The following is a 12,681-nucleotide window of genomic DNA, read 5'->3' on the forward strand; positions in this document are numbered from 1 at the left end:
CGCAAATCTGCCTTCAACTAGGATTGCATTTGCGCTAATCTTGATAATAATGAAGCAATGCTACTGTTTTCGAGGTTGTTGATATCAACAAAAGAGTTTATTTCGCTTGTTTAGTCACCAAGAAAGTAAATGTCGTTCTGGAATTTTGTATGTGATTAGGTTTCTTTCCTCCGCTAAGGGTAACAGCTGCGCTTCTCTCAAGCATGAGAAAGCAATGCAACTTTTTTCGGAGCCAGTAATATTAACAGAAGCGTTTCTTTTGAGAATAGCGCAAAATGATGAGAAGTGTTCCTAGTAGTTTCAAGCCACCAATGTAATGGCTTTGTATGCATGCTATGGCGAATGCGAAAGGGGCTTGGTTTACGTTTTACGAACGATGCCTAGAGGTGTGATTCCACTGAGGCAATACTAAATAACACGTAGCATGATATTTGACACTTGCAAATGTTGTCATTGTTGTTGTTTCCATGCGGTGCCAAATATATATTGATGTAGTTATGAGATGTGGAACAATGGTGCTGGTGCAACATGTATATAATCGATTGTAGCCGAGTATATGTCTATTGCGAAAAAGGCCACCGAAATAGCGTTCGAGGTAAATTTTCAATGCATTGACATAGTGCATTGTTTTGCGAGGGCAAGAATGAATCATTAATCAATTATCGTCAACTGATTCTACAATGAAAAAACCATTTCAGAACTTTTTTTTTATCTGTATTATAGTGACTTTCAACTCATTTGGCTGGTTCGTCACTTTTACTTCCATTTTTGGAAGAATGTCGGGAGTGAGAATTGAACTCGTGACCTTTAGCGTGAGAGGCATGGATGTTACCACTACGCCAGATCGGCTCCATTTCAGAGATTATTCTACTAAGCAATTGTTTCTAAAATTTCACAGCATTATAGAATAATATCCGAAGGTATAAACAAGCGACTTATATAAAATAACAACGTAGTTCTACGTCAACAAGGCGGTCGTATATTGGACACAACCTCCTATAATTTTTTCACTCAAAAACTGGCCAATGAAATTTTACGTTCCTCACGGTTAAAATAATATAAATTTTGACAGATAGCATTCTTCTATTAATTGTCCATAATATAGGATGGCAATGGCGAGATGGCGTATATATGATTCAGATGACTTTATAAGGAATGCTTACACCTATTATTTTTCCACCACTGTATACAGCAAACATTCACTAGCGGGGCGAAAATGGAAGACCAGTTATCGACATTCGCGTTTCAACTGGTCCGGCAAGTTAAACGTCATTAAAATCGAGGGGAACTTCAATGAATTCTTTGATTCGCGTTGATCATGAAATTGGATAAACAAAAGGATTCCAATGGAAGTTTCGCATTGAGCGCGACAACAGGTATGAAATATTATTTGGGGAAATTATTTTTCTGTAATTTAATCAATGTTTTTGTCACGCGAAAATCTTGTCAATTTTCATAACATTTCAAATTACATTCGAATGCACCTCACAGCAAATCTTCCATTTGAATATGGCGCCGATTGTTTACGAAATTATGCTGTTTCAACTAGTTAACGTTCGCCCAGTTAAAAAGTAGACCAGTCAAACCCGGACCAGTTAGTGAACGATTACTGTACATACAAAAGTGGAAATAGAAATAGAAATAATGCAATTGACATTCAGTGGGAGGGGAAAAATGTGTGGCGGCTATCAAAACTATAACTCTAGAGTAAGGTACACCGGGGCAAGTTGAAACGATTTTTACGAAGTTCAACTTGAAAGTTATCTTAAAAAATCACTAGATCACTAAATTGAAATCTGTTTGCAGCATATACAAGGTATAACAGATGACTTTCGATAAAAAAATAGGGATTCACACTGGATGCTTCGAAAAATATCAATTTTGAAAATGTTTAGTTCTCATATGTATTGTTTCTCGTTGTCTCGTAAAGCGGGGTAAGTTGAAACGCGGAATTATCATGAGTTTAATGTGCGGTTTTGCTTCTCGAACTATCTACAACTGATTTATGAAACACTAAATTGAAAGAATTACATATAAACATTTGGAAAAAAGGGTTTTGGTATACGTGAGATGTGGGGGAGTAGTCTAATACACACAAAATGGACACAACATACTACAAATTAATATACGAAACAATAACATCAAGAATACTGAGTGCACGGCCATGTCAGAGTAGAGCCACTTGAAACGGCCACTATTGAGGTTTATGGCATCATTCAAATATTCAAATATTACGTAAAACACTCGAAAAGGAAGGAGGGGATGGCTTGTCCAAAATTGTTTAGGAATAAATCCAACTAAATCTAAACATTTTTATGCAAATGACGATTTGTTTCATGTTTTGTAGGGAAGAAGGAGTCTTAAATAGTAAAAAATTGCGTTACGTAATATTTGAACGACCCCTAGTGGCAAAACTAACAAATTTTACTTGTATTATGTCCGTGTATTCAGAAATTATGTAGAACATACTGAGGAACGAAATATAAATGATTCATATTTTTTTAATTTATTATCATTCAATCATACAGTAATCATCGACAAATAACGTCCGGCATCTGCAGTAATGTTTTAAAAATAGTCGATTTTCACTGGTTTCAATTTACCCCAGGGTTGGAAAAACATGGGGTGAGTTTGAACGCTCAGAGCTATACGGAAAAGGATTTTTCAGTTTGGTTTTCAAAACCACTACACTTATTCCTATTTGATTACCTGACGTGCGATTCGGGCGGTATTTTTGAAAAAATCAGTGTTTTTGGACCGATTCAGTCAGCGTGCAAAAATGTTTGTTTTGATTTCACGGATCAAGTAAGAGTAAACAAAGGCGCGGATTGCGTTAATGCATTCCAATATTCTGGTAATGGCTGTCATAAGGTGGGCTGAAAGATAATTTTTACTTTATATATTTTTATCGAGTCAATCCATCATTCCTAGTGAAAGTTATGATTCCCGTTTTAACTTACCCCGAATTTCAACTTGCCCCGGTGTAGCTTATTTAAAACTTTTACATATGATACGAAAGAGTTGCAACCGGATACGTATCATATCTCTGTGGTTGCGAATTGTGTTATAGTTGTAATCAAATAACATGTAAAGAGACTTTAAACTCTGGGAGTTCATTCGTCTCTAACAATAACATGTACTAAATATTTTCATTTAAAACAATTTAAAACTGCCTTCGAGTTTGCTGATCTGGTAGAAATTAGTTTGCTTCCCTAAATGGATATCACCACCAGACGTCAACACTGTTCATCACCCATTGCGGATATTGTTGTGTCAAAATCACAACATGATGTAATATGCTCTCATTTACGATCTAATACGATTTACTGTTGAATGATCTTCCACAGTATGTAAGGTTTTTTGCAATGATAAATTAATTTAAGTTAGACGTTTATTTGACTCACGAACTACTTCTGCCTGATATGCGTACTCAGCAAACATTAAAACATATAACTTTTGCACATGGTGGGTCGCATATAAATTCGTATTTAATTACAATCGTCCGGGGTATCAATTAAAATATATTAATATCGCCTCAACCTTTACATGTACATCCCAGTTATACGTATCATATATCACCCTGATGTGTCTTGAATGTATGTATATCGCTTCAATTTTAGCATTTTATGCGATTTATAGTTTGCTTGGTAGGCATCATGTGTACGATTTTCCATGTCATCGAAGGATTAAGTCGTAACATTTTCGGATCAAATCGCATATCAGTCAAAATCGTTTATCGTTATTTGCGGTTTTATATACGTTTATAATATGGCATATACGTATATCGCCTCCACTTTTGCTTGTATATGCCCGTTATACGCATAATACATCATCCAAATGTGTCTTGAATATGTGTATATCGCCTCCAATTATGGCTTTTTATACGATTGAATGTTTGCTGAGTATTATGAGCGTCTCTTTCGTCTCTAGTCTCAACATGTGGGGTATGCGATACTGTATATACAAACTGGATTATGTTGAATATACGATATTTATACGATTTAATGCATGCATGGTTAGCATTCTGGTTTGTCAAGTTCATAATTCCCTGTTTACTGTTGATTTGAGTTTAGTGCAACTAAATAACGAAAGTTGAACTAATCTATTTTTGTCATTATTGATAAAATAATAACACGAGCTAGAGTAGTGTATTCCAAGACGTTTTAATAGCGAATGACATATCGAGTAGAGTATACAAAGTATATATGGATCGTTACAACAAGGTGAGTACAGAGAGGTGGTTACATAAACAAATCAAGGTTGGTTTACTATAAGGTCTGCTTTTCCAACAATTATTGTGTGGCACGTATTCACCCTATACTATCGATGTAGTAAAAATGTTCACCGAACTGAAGCCGACATACATACCCTGTCATCGTTCATAGCTGGCCATGCATTGATAGGCATGGAACATCATGACTCGGCCTCTTGTCTCTTCGGACCTTCGTTCAGGTAAAATGTGTCAGCGTAGGGATATTTGCAATCAGCCGGCCGCTGACCCGACCTTCTCCCATTTTTTTTAAAACTTGGAACTTATGAGGGAAGCTTCCCAAAAACACAATTTTCATGATCATGTGACCAATTTAGATTACGAATAATTTTTTGAAAAGGGCGTAATCCAAATAGTTGGTCTTTCTTTCAAAAAATCGCAACTCAAAATCCAGATGTCGGATTAAAATATGATGTTCAACAAAGTAGTTGGAAGATCAATGAACTATTTAGGAAAAATAACATTTCAAATTCACTGTTAAAAAATGTTACTCAAAAAATGAATTAATTATTATAAACATTTATATCTCAAAATAACCCCCCCCCCCTTCGATATTTTTTTTATATATATTTATATTAAAAAGCCCTTCCAATTTAACAAAGTTTGTTATAAAGTACTACTATTATGTACAATATTCATTCCCAGTTTCGCACATATTGACAATATTACGGTAGTGGTCAGTTCAATTTCAAATATATTTGACAAAAACTGGACAAGCAAATATCCTGTTATTGAATGCCTATTTTTTATTCGATCTGTTTGTGAAACCTGTCACTACATGGTTACGTTACGGTAACTATTTCAGTCAAATTATGTTTGATATTTTACATTGTTTGCCACTGTCAATGATTGAAGAGTGACAAACAAAAAAAAATATTTGTACAAAATTCAAATCAAACTATATCTATAAAAAAGTATCAAATATTTGATCTCCGAACAAACAATGTACGGCCTCCTTCAAATTAGTTTATCATTCATTTCGTTCAATATTTTTATCCTTTATATTATTATGTTTCATAGAGTACATATTTGATACGATAGAGCTAACTTCCATTTATTATTTTTGTTTTAAAAACGTTTTTTTTACTCGAAAATCCATTGCCGTTTTCGCTTAACAGAAATAGAACACAAAGCTCAATGTTGTCAATGTCAAATTGCATTACATTTGCACAATTCGATTGATTTGGTTTCAAAATACGGGTGAGTAGAAGATCAGTAGACGGATCTGGAATTTCCAAGGAAATAACACTATCAATTTGCTCAGGGCGTATTTTATCGACTAACCAAACGAAAATTGTGTCCTCACTTTTGCAATTTAACCGAATACCTCCAGCAACGTGTGGGACCAAATTCGTGTAATGTTGTAATTAAACTCATTGAAGACTTCGTCTTTCGTTTCTAACACACGTGCTGTAATGTCAGGACAATGCAATGCGTTTTAACCTGACAATAGCAAAGGCTGTGTCGGCGCTGCTCTTGATAGCGTCTCGCAAGTAATTGTAATAAAAGTAATAACTCTTCCTCACGCCACTTCTGTTAATTGTGTTGTAGAGACCGCAATCGTTTGCTCTCTTCTCTCGCGTACATATCGACCATGAAGTGATGGTACAGTTCACGACATCGTTGGATGCCGTTCTCCTGACCGCATCGAACTATCATACAATACACATGAAAATCCATCAAGTAATAATAAATATAACCGTTAGGAACGTTTTGAACGTTGGTGCCATTGAAGAAGATGAAGAGCGTTGTATTAACGGTAAGCCGTTTCGGAGGAGTTCGAGCACAAAAACACAGGATTTTTGAAGCATAAACTGCTTGGAAGCGTTGCGGATCAATTCGGTAGAGAACCAACTCGTAAATCTCATTCACGCACAGACAATAATCTGCTCTCCGTAGTTAAAAGAAGTATGTTTTTTAACCTTTTTGGTCGGATCTTTTTTGTGCCGATCACTGCAGATTAGTTTTTAGATTAGAACACCTATCTTGAATAAATATGTACATTGAATTCAATCGTCACAGAATCGTCACTTACCGTTTTCGTCCGGCTGTTCGCCAGTTCGTCGACTGCTCGCGGAGCCGCCAATCGATGCGGATGCGGTCTTGTTCCTGCTATATTTCACTCGTCCACGCCGCTTGATCGATCCAAATCGGCTCTCCGCAAGGGAGCTCAAGTCTTCATTCGATGACGAAGAACCCCGCGGATGGGTCACCAGCGGCGATTCTCGACTTCTTCGATGCCCATTATGACCGCGCGAATTACTACCGACACTAGCACTTCGTCTCGATCTTTGCATCGATTGCATCGATCCGATCGAGTCATCCTGCACGTCCTGAAGCGTATGCGAAAGCATAATCGTTGAGATGAGATCGTCGGTATCATGATACTGGGAGCCAGGAATGTCCGAAAAGAAGATTCGTTTTTCCACGTGGAGCTCATCCTCTGGATTCGCTAGACCTGCCTCCTCCAGCTGCTGACGCCGCCGTAAACTGTTTTTCGTGTGGAAACTCTCCTCTCGAACCATTAGCGTTCCGGCGTTGCTGCGCACCAGTTTGTAGATTTTGGGCTTGTCTTTCGGCTTCGGTTCGTCGATAACGCATATCTCCGGAATGTTCGAACGGTGAGGAGTGGGACGACTCAGCTCCTCTTCTGACGAACTTCGATGTAACTCATTTATTCTTCCCAATATAGAACTGGATCGACTGGAATAGGTTTTCCTGACCTTCTTTTTCAGTCCAGTTCGCACTTCGCTAGCCGACTGGCTCTTCTGCAGACAGAACGACCCATTATTATCGTCGTCCTGTTTTGGCTCTCGATACTGCGAAATACTCGTTGGCATTTTGTATCCCATACCCCTGCCCTGCAGCTGCTCGTACACATCGGTCAGAAATTCACCCGTGGTGGTGACCTTCTCCCGAACACAGGAACTGCGCGATCGACGGTACTTCGGATCGTCTCGATTCCTCCGCTCCTGCGAACTTCTCGACCGTCCCGAGCTACCGCTTCCGTTCAACACTTCCTCACTTCGTACCACACAGTCCGGCTTGTCCACCTCGATCATCAACGCACCGGTTCGACTGTCGAACAGCTGAATCCGTGGGAAGCAAACGTTTGGCGAGGAGCTAGAGGTGGTCAACTCCCAGCGCCAGGACTTGGGTTTCTTCAGGGCCAACTTCAGCAGGCTGTCTCCGTTCAGAAGATTATTGTTCCCATCCCGGGTGCTGCTCGAACTTCCGGGAGTGCCATCGTGCGACGGAGACGAAGACATGGTTGGGGTCGATGGTTGCACGGCCTGTGGAAGGGGAAGAAAGATTATATGAGCCAACAAATTCTGAAGTGTGATACATTTTCTGCATAGAAAATTTTGAACGTTAACGTAGATTGAACTTAAATTGACCTATTGACCAGAAAAATGACTGAGAATAAAGGCGAATGAACTTCAAAGTTTAAAGCCTCTTAAAAACAAAGAAAGAAAGAAAGAAAGAAAGACTGAGAAAATTCTACAATTCGAGAAAACAAACAAATTGAAAATTCGGAGTAAATCCGATAAAATCAGACAACAGCAGAAAACCAGACAACTAAACAAAACAGACAGAATCAGAAAATCAGAGAAAACAGAAAAAGGCAAAAATCAGAAAATTAGGGAAACCCTGAGAATAGTAAAAAAAATCTGAAATTAGGGGAAATCAGAAAAAATACAATAAAAAATCAGAGCGACCCAGAAACACACAGAAAATCAGAAAATCTGAGGAAGTTTGATAAAATCAGAGAAAAACATAGAAAGTCCAAAAATCATAGAAAATCACAGAAATCAGAAAAATCTTAGAAAATTAGAAAACCAAAAAATCTGAGGAAATAAGAAAATCAGAAAATAAAAAAAATTACAAAAATCAGAGGAAATCGGAGAGCATCAACCAACATCTGAAAAAACATTAAAAATAACTAGAGAAAAAAAATATATATGAGAAATTTAAAATCGAAAAATTAAAAAATTCGGAGAAAACAGAGAAAACCAAAATATCAGAAGAACTAAGAAAATTTATAATTCTAGAAAATCAGGAATTAGAGAACTGCAGAAAAAAATCGAAAAAATAAGAGGCAACAGGAAAATTATAGAAAATCACAAATTAAATAAACCTCAAAAAATAAAGTACACCAGACACTATCGAAAAATCAGAAAAAATAGAAAAATCTGAATGATCTCAGAGAAAATCCGAATATTTGAAAAAGCAATAAAATCAAAAAAATCAGAAGTGTTGAAAAAAAACAGGAAGTGGGTTATATCTATGGTATAATCGCAAGGGTGACGTAGGACTATCGTTGATTTAGAGATCATTATGTGAAGTTGAATCTAAATCCATTCTGAATGAATGAATGAATGAATATTTGGGAGACTTCGAAAACGAGAGCGTTACGTTGGAGGCACAAGGTTTTATGCATCCAATATAGGATACGAAAAACCTTGTTCTGAAGAATAATCTTCAGAAGCTAACATGCTAACTGTACTTGATTGACAAATCACAAACCCAAATGTATTTGATCACAGTCTTACATGGAAAGAAAACATTCAAATAAACTCTTTAACATGAATATATTTTGAAAATTCCCAAAGGAACTGGCAGATTATTTTCAGTAACGATTAGTTATTTCCACATTTTCCTCGATACTGGAAGCCCACCAGTGGTTAATGCCAACTCGATAACCACCTGTTAATAGCACTTGATTGAAACATATTTGGTCACAGTGTTACATGGATAGAAAACATTCAATTAAACTCTTTCACATGAATATATTTTGAAAATTCCCAAAGGAACTGGCAGATTATTTTCCAGCAATGATTAGATCTTTCCGGAACTTTCTCGATGCTGAATGGCATCCAAACGGAAAGAGTTCTGCGCGTGTATGTGTCGATCCTTCGCCGTCCACCTCCTCCAGCACGTTAGGCAACGATGTTGTCTTGTCGATGTCCTCACGAAAAATGAATGTGTCTCACCACCAGAATATCGCTTAAGTATGCTTTTTGTGTGTGATTGAATCGAAAGAAGGTGTGGTTTACGATGGCAATTTGGAAGGCAAACTAGAGGGGAATGAACTCTCTGAGCTCGGAACTTTCGGCGACTGAGCAATAATCGATTGCGGGCGCATACAATATTGGATACGGAAATATCCTACTGATGGGGAAGAATAATCTTCTGAAGCTATCCTGTTAATTGCGATTGATTGAAAAACCACAAAACCAAATGTATTTGGTCACAGTGTTACATGGATAGAAAACATTCAATTAAACTCTTTCACATGAATATATTTTGAAAATTCCCAGAGGAACTGGCAGATTATTTTCAGTAACGAGTAGATATTTCCACATTTTCCTCGATACTGGAAGCCCACCAGTGGTTAATTCCAACTCGATAACCACCTGTTAATAGCCGCGCGTGTATGTGTGTGTAGCGATGTCTTCCCAGGGAACCGTTTGTGGCATCACTCTCCTCCTGATAGATTCCCTTCTGGCCTAGGGTGCACAAATAGGCTCTTGGTGACACCGTTCATCCGCGCTTTCATGATAAATAAAGAGCTTCACCGCAACAGCGACAACATGCTCCAATCGCTGTTCAATTAGAACTGAGTGGATTTCCGAGCGCCGCTCGCTTATATACCGATTGGTGATTTCAATAGCCTGTTTTGAAAGCAATTTTAAGACTATTGAAACAAGTTTTTGGATCAAAAAGTAACAAGTATATAACGCGTAGACATTTTATCCTTCGAATGAAGTGTTTATCATACCATTTCGTTCAGTTGTTTAGGAGCTATTAACGCTCAAAATCTCGGTCTCCGGCGTAACGCTTTCGTTTTCGGAACTTTGATTTTACACCCCGGTATAGAAATGAAAGACGTAGTCCTACGTCAATAAAAAGATAGGAGAAAACCAAAAAATCAGACAAAATGAAAAAAAAAATAGACAAAATCAAAACAAAATGGAAAGAAAATGGAAAAAAAATCAAATTTGAGAAGCCCAGAGAACGAGAAAAACTTGAAAATCAGAGAAAATCTGAGAGAACAGACAATCTAATATTCATAACATAAAAAACGGAAAAATTGAAGAAAATCAGTAAATCTGAGACAATTTGAAAATTTGAGAAATTCGTAGAAAATATGAAAATCATGAAAAAAGAAAATATCGCAGAAAATCACAATAACCTTAGAAAATTTAAAAATCTGAATCGGAAAAATACAGACAAGAAAATTAGAACATCTGAGAAATTGAAAATTCAAGACAAAAGAAAATCGGAAAAAATTTAGAAAAAACAAGAAAAACCAGAGAAAAAAATAGAGATTAGAGAACTTCAGAAAGATTCAGAAAAACGATGGAAATAGAAGAAAATCATAGCACATATCAAACTATATAGAATTCCAAATTCAATGAAAATCAAACACAGTCACGAAGTCAGAAAAATTAGAAAAATCAGAACAATATCAGGAAAAAACCGATAATTTGAGAAAATAAGGAAATAAAAAAACAAAAACTATGAGAATACCAGGAAATCAGCCAAAATAAAAAATCAGAGAAAATAGGGCATTTAAAATAAAATAAAAAAATTAGAGAAAACCAAAAGATAGAAAAACATCAGAATATCAGAGAAAATAGACAATCAACTAGTCAGAATAATTGGGAGAACCACAAAAACGGAGACAATTAGAAGATCTGAGAAAATTTGAAAAAAGGCCAAAATCTCAGAAAATTACAAAAATCTCACACAATAGAAAAATAAGAAAACCAAAAAATACGAGAAAATTGGAAAATCAGACGAAAAACAAAAATTCAAAGAAAATAGGAAAATCTGAAAATCGAAGAAAATTTAAAAACAGAGAAAGTCAGAAAATTTGATAAATCGAAGAAAACCTGACAAAACTAGAGTAAATAAGAAAAATAAACAAAAATCTAAGAAATTGAAAATTGAAGACAAAATATAGAATATCAGAGAATATCAGAGAAAACACACAATCAAATAATCAAAAAATCAGAGAGAATCATAAAAACGGGTAAAATCAGACAATCCTAAAAAAATAGATAAAATCATCAAAATCGTAGAAAACCTAAAAACAATAGAAAATCATAAAATCACAGAAAGTCAGAAAAATCTTAGAAAATGAGACAACCGAAAAAAACGAGAATATCCGATAATCAGAAACAATGAGAAAAAAAGATAAAATCAGAAAAAGTCAGAAAATCAAAGAAAATGAAAAAAAACGAATAAAATCTGAAAATCATAAAATTTAAGAAAATCAAAGTGAAGAAAATCGGAGTAAATCAGAAAAATTTAAAAAATAAAAAAACACTGAATAATTGAAAATCGAAACCAAAATTTAAAAAAATATCAGAGGAAAGTAATATCAGAGGAAAGTATATCAGAGGAAAGTAAGAAAATTTGAGAATTTCAGAGATTAGAGAACTTCGGAAGAAATCGAAAAACCGAACAAATAAGAGAAAATAGGAAAATCATAGAAAATCACAAATTGATGGAAATTCTCAGAAAATTCGACACAATCACAATATCAAAATAATTAAGAAAGCCATAATAATTTGAAAGTCAGATAAAATAAAAAAAAACAAGACCGACCGTCGAACGAAAACAAATCTCAAAAGCTGAAAAAATAAGAAAAAAATAGATAAAATCAAAAAGTTTGATGAAATCAAAGAAAATGTAAAAGCTAGAAAACGGGGAAAATTAGAAAATCAGACAGAATCGGACAGAACTGAAGAATCAAGGAATCAGAGAAAAACAAAGAAAAAAAAAGAACAAAAAAGAATAGAAAATCGATGAAAAAACTATAAATTAGCGAAATTTAAAAAAAAACAAAGAAAAGCAGAAATTAGATCAAATAATAAAAAATCAGAAAACTAGAGAAAACCAATAAAAAACAGAGAATTGGAAAATCAAAGAAAATTACAAAAACAAGAAAAGCAGAAATCCAGAGACAATCACAAAACCATGATAATTCAAAACACCAGAAATATAAAAAAGACCAGGGAATGGAAAAATCAGAAAATCAAAAATTGTGTTCATTTAACAAAATCAATTGATTCAAAATTTATATTTGGAAAAAAAAATCCACAATTAAAGGATTGAAAAATTTTAGAATCGAAAAATTTAAAATTGAAAAACTGAAATAAAAAATTTAAAATAGAAAAATAGAATAATGAACAAATTGTAAAGAAAAATTGAAAAAAAAAATTAAAATTGAGAAATTAAAAAATTAGAAAACTAAAAATTTAAAAAAAAATGAAAAATTTAAAAAAATAAGAATTGAGAAATCAAGAAGTTGGAAAATTTGAAATTTAAAAATTTTAGAATGTGAGAAATCAAAAAACCCGGAAGAAAGTAGAGGATCACTGAAATTCAAATCGTTTGTT

The 12,681-nt window shown here is 35.0% G+C and overlaps 1 protein-coding gene across 5 annotated transcripts in view; it reads right to left on the reverse strand.

Moving 5' to 3' along the window:
• LOC129762697 (uncharacterized) overlaps positions 1–12,681 on the reverse strand; it is a 458,495-nt gene that overhangs the window by 443,116 nt on the left and 2,698 nt on the right. For all 5 annotated transcript variants that reach the window (XM_055761194.1, XM_055761195.1, XM_055761196.1 and 2 more), the window contains exon 2: positions 6,306–7,563. In XM_055761194.1, the coding sequence (XP_055617169.1) occupies positions 6,306–7,563 (1,258 nt within the window). The remainder of the gene's footprint in view (positions 1–6,305; positions 7,564–12,681) is intronic.

The sequence above is a fragment of the Toxorhynchites rutilus genome, chromosome 1, assembly GCF_029784135.1.
Source record: "Toxorhynchites rutilus septentrionalis strain SRP chromosome 1, ASM2978413v1, whole genome shotgun sequence".
Classification (NCBI taxonomy): Eukaryota; Metazoa; Arthropoda; class Insecta; order Diptera; family Culicidae; genus Toxorhynchites; species Toxorhynchites rutilus.